Source organism: Acanthisitta chloris, unplaced genomic scaffold, assembly GCF_000695815.1.
Source record: "Acanthisitta chloris isolate BGI_N310 unplaced genomic scaffold, ASM69581v1 scaffold11239, whole genome shotgun sequence".
In the NCBI taxonomy this organism is placed as follows: Eukaryota; Metazoa; Chordata; class Aves; order Passeriformes; family Acanthisittidae; genus Acanthisitta; species Acanthisitta chloris.
In genome coordinates this window covers 1,197-2,955 of record NW_008693090.1, presented here as the reverse complement: position 1 = coordinate 2,955, position 1,759 = coordinate 1,197, and the positions used below count along the sequence as shown (strand labels likewise).

The 1,759-nt window shown below is 59.5% G+C and overlaps 1 protein-coding gene across 1 annotated transcript in view; it reads right to left on the bottom strand.

Moving 5' to 3' along the window:
- ILF2 (interleukin enhancer binding factor 2) overlaps positions 1 to 1,759 on the bottom strand; it is a 3,745-nt gene that overhangs the window by 967 nt on the left and 1,019 nt on the right. The window contains exons 2-8 of the mRNA XM_009082941.1: positions 1,491 to 1,595; positions 1,301 to 1,378; positions 832 to 934; positions 684 to 749; positions 459 to 575; positions 285 to 363; positions 92 to 179 (exon numbers count right to left, since the gene is read on the bottom strand). Coding sequence (XP_009081189.1) covers positions 92 to 179; positions 285 to 363; positions 459 to 575; positions 684 to 749; positions 832 to 934; positions 1,301 to 1,378; positions 1,491 to 1,589 — 630 coding nt within the window. The 5' untranslated portion in view covers positions 1,590 to 1,595. The remainder of the gene's footprint in view (positions 1 to 91; positions 180 to 284; positions 364 to 458; positions 576 to 683; positions 750 to 831; positions 935 to 1,300; positions 1,379 to 1,490; positions 1,596 to 1,759) is intronic.

Here is a 1,759-nt window from a genome sequence, read left to right as displayed (position 1 = left end):
AGAGGAGGAGTGAGGGCTGGAAGGGAAGGATCCCGAGCCAGGACAAGGATCCCAACTCCTGCCAGGATTGGGAGCAGCAGTTATCCCCCACCAGCAGGTCCAGGATCCACGGGGTGAGCGGCTCGAAGCCGGGGAAGCGAATCCGCAGGTCCTTCAGCAGTCGGATCAGGACCTTCACCCTGGGGCAGAAGCAGCAGGAGGGTAAGACACTGCTCTCCATGTCCTCTGGAATGAGGATTGGATCCATCCAGCCTTGGATCCATGACCCCTGGGTCCCGACTCACGTGGACTGCGAGGCGTTCTCCTCGAACCAGCGTGCGTGCCGGATGGCGGCCAGAGCGCTCTGCAGCACCTTGATGTCCACTGCAAGAAGAAATTCCCAGTTTTCCCACTGGAAAAGGTGGGCTGAGGGCTCCAGGAGCTCTGGAGCAGGTTGGGAAGCACAGCCAAATCCTCACGGTGCAGCTCTGGGTCCAATTTGCGTAGGTTGGGAGGGACTGTGGTGATGAGGATCTTCACTGTGGCGTCGGCAGAGCTGATCTCAAAGCCAGTCTCGTTGGTCAGCATGGTCAGCACTATGAGGGAAAACCAGGAATTCTGCATGGAGAGGCTGGGAAGCTCAGTGGGAATGCAGGCAAGGCCACAGAGCTGCACAGCCCAGTGTCCTCCGGAGCGTGTCCCACCTTCGCTGGGGTCCTGTGCCCGCAGACTCTCCACCACCTTGTTCCCCAGGGCTGCCACGGCTTCCACTGGGAATGAGGAGGGAAAGGATGAGGAGAAGGGTTGGAGCAGGAGCAGGGATTGCTCTGATCCCACCTCAGGGACACTCACGGGTGGGCAGGATCTTCAGGATCACCACCAGGTCTGCCACGTTGTGTCCCGTCGTCATCGTCCCCTTCTTATAGGACCCAACCTGCCGAACCTCCTCGATTTGCTGTGGAAGGAGCAGCACAAATCCTGGGAATTCTACCCATCTGCTGCGTCTTGGGGGGTCAGCAGTCACCCCCAACCCATCCCGGGCCAGGGCAGCAGGACCACCACGGCCATCGTGCCAAAGCATCTCCCCACGGAGCTCTTTTTCCAATCCACCACCTTTGGGATCATCCAGCATCTCCCCACGGAGCTGTTTTCCCAAGCCACCACCTTTGGGATCATCCAGCATCTCCCCACGGAGCTGTTTTCCCAATCCTCCACCTTTGGGATCATCCAGCACCTCCCCAGGGACTGTTTTCCCAATCCCACCCCTTTTCACCCCATCCAGAACCTCCCCCACAGCTCTTCCCCCACCCTCTGGACTCACCACTTCGAACGTTCCTGGTGCCACGATCAAGTTGTCGATGACGTTGTTGATCTTGGTCACCAGGGACAGGATGGAAGCCTGGGAAAGAACAGGAATTACCCAAGAAGACTAGGAACAACCTCAATTTATGGACCACCAAGATCCATATTCTCCTCCAAAGGATCCTGGTGCCCCGAGGGGCTGTGGGTACCTGCTCAGCCGCAGTGGGCGCGAGGTCCTGGTTCCTCTTGAGCAGTGCCTCGCTGAACGCCGTCTCGTCCGCCGCAGGCTTCACGCGGGGGAAGGCCATCTCACACTGCAGGGACACCAGGATTCCCACCAGGAATCAGCCCCTGGCATGGATCCACAGCCACCAGGGCCTGCAGGGGCTTCCCGTGCTCGGTGGATGGTCAGCAGCTCCTCCAGGAGCTCCAACCATGGCCAAGAGCTTCACCCTGTGTCCAGCAGCTCCTCCAGGAG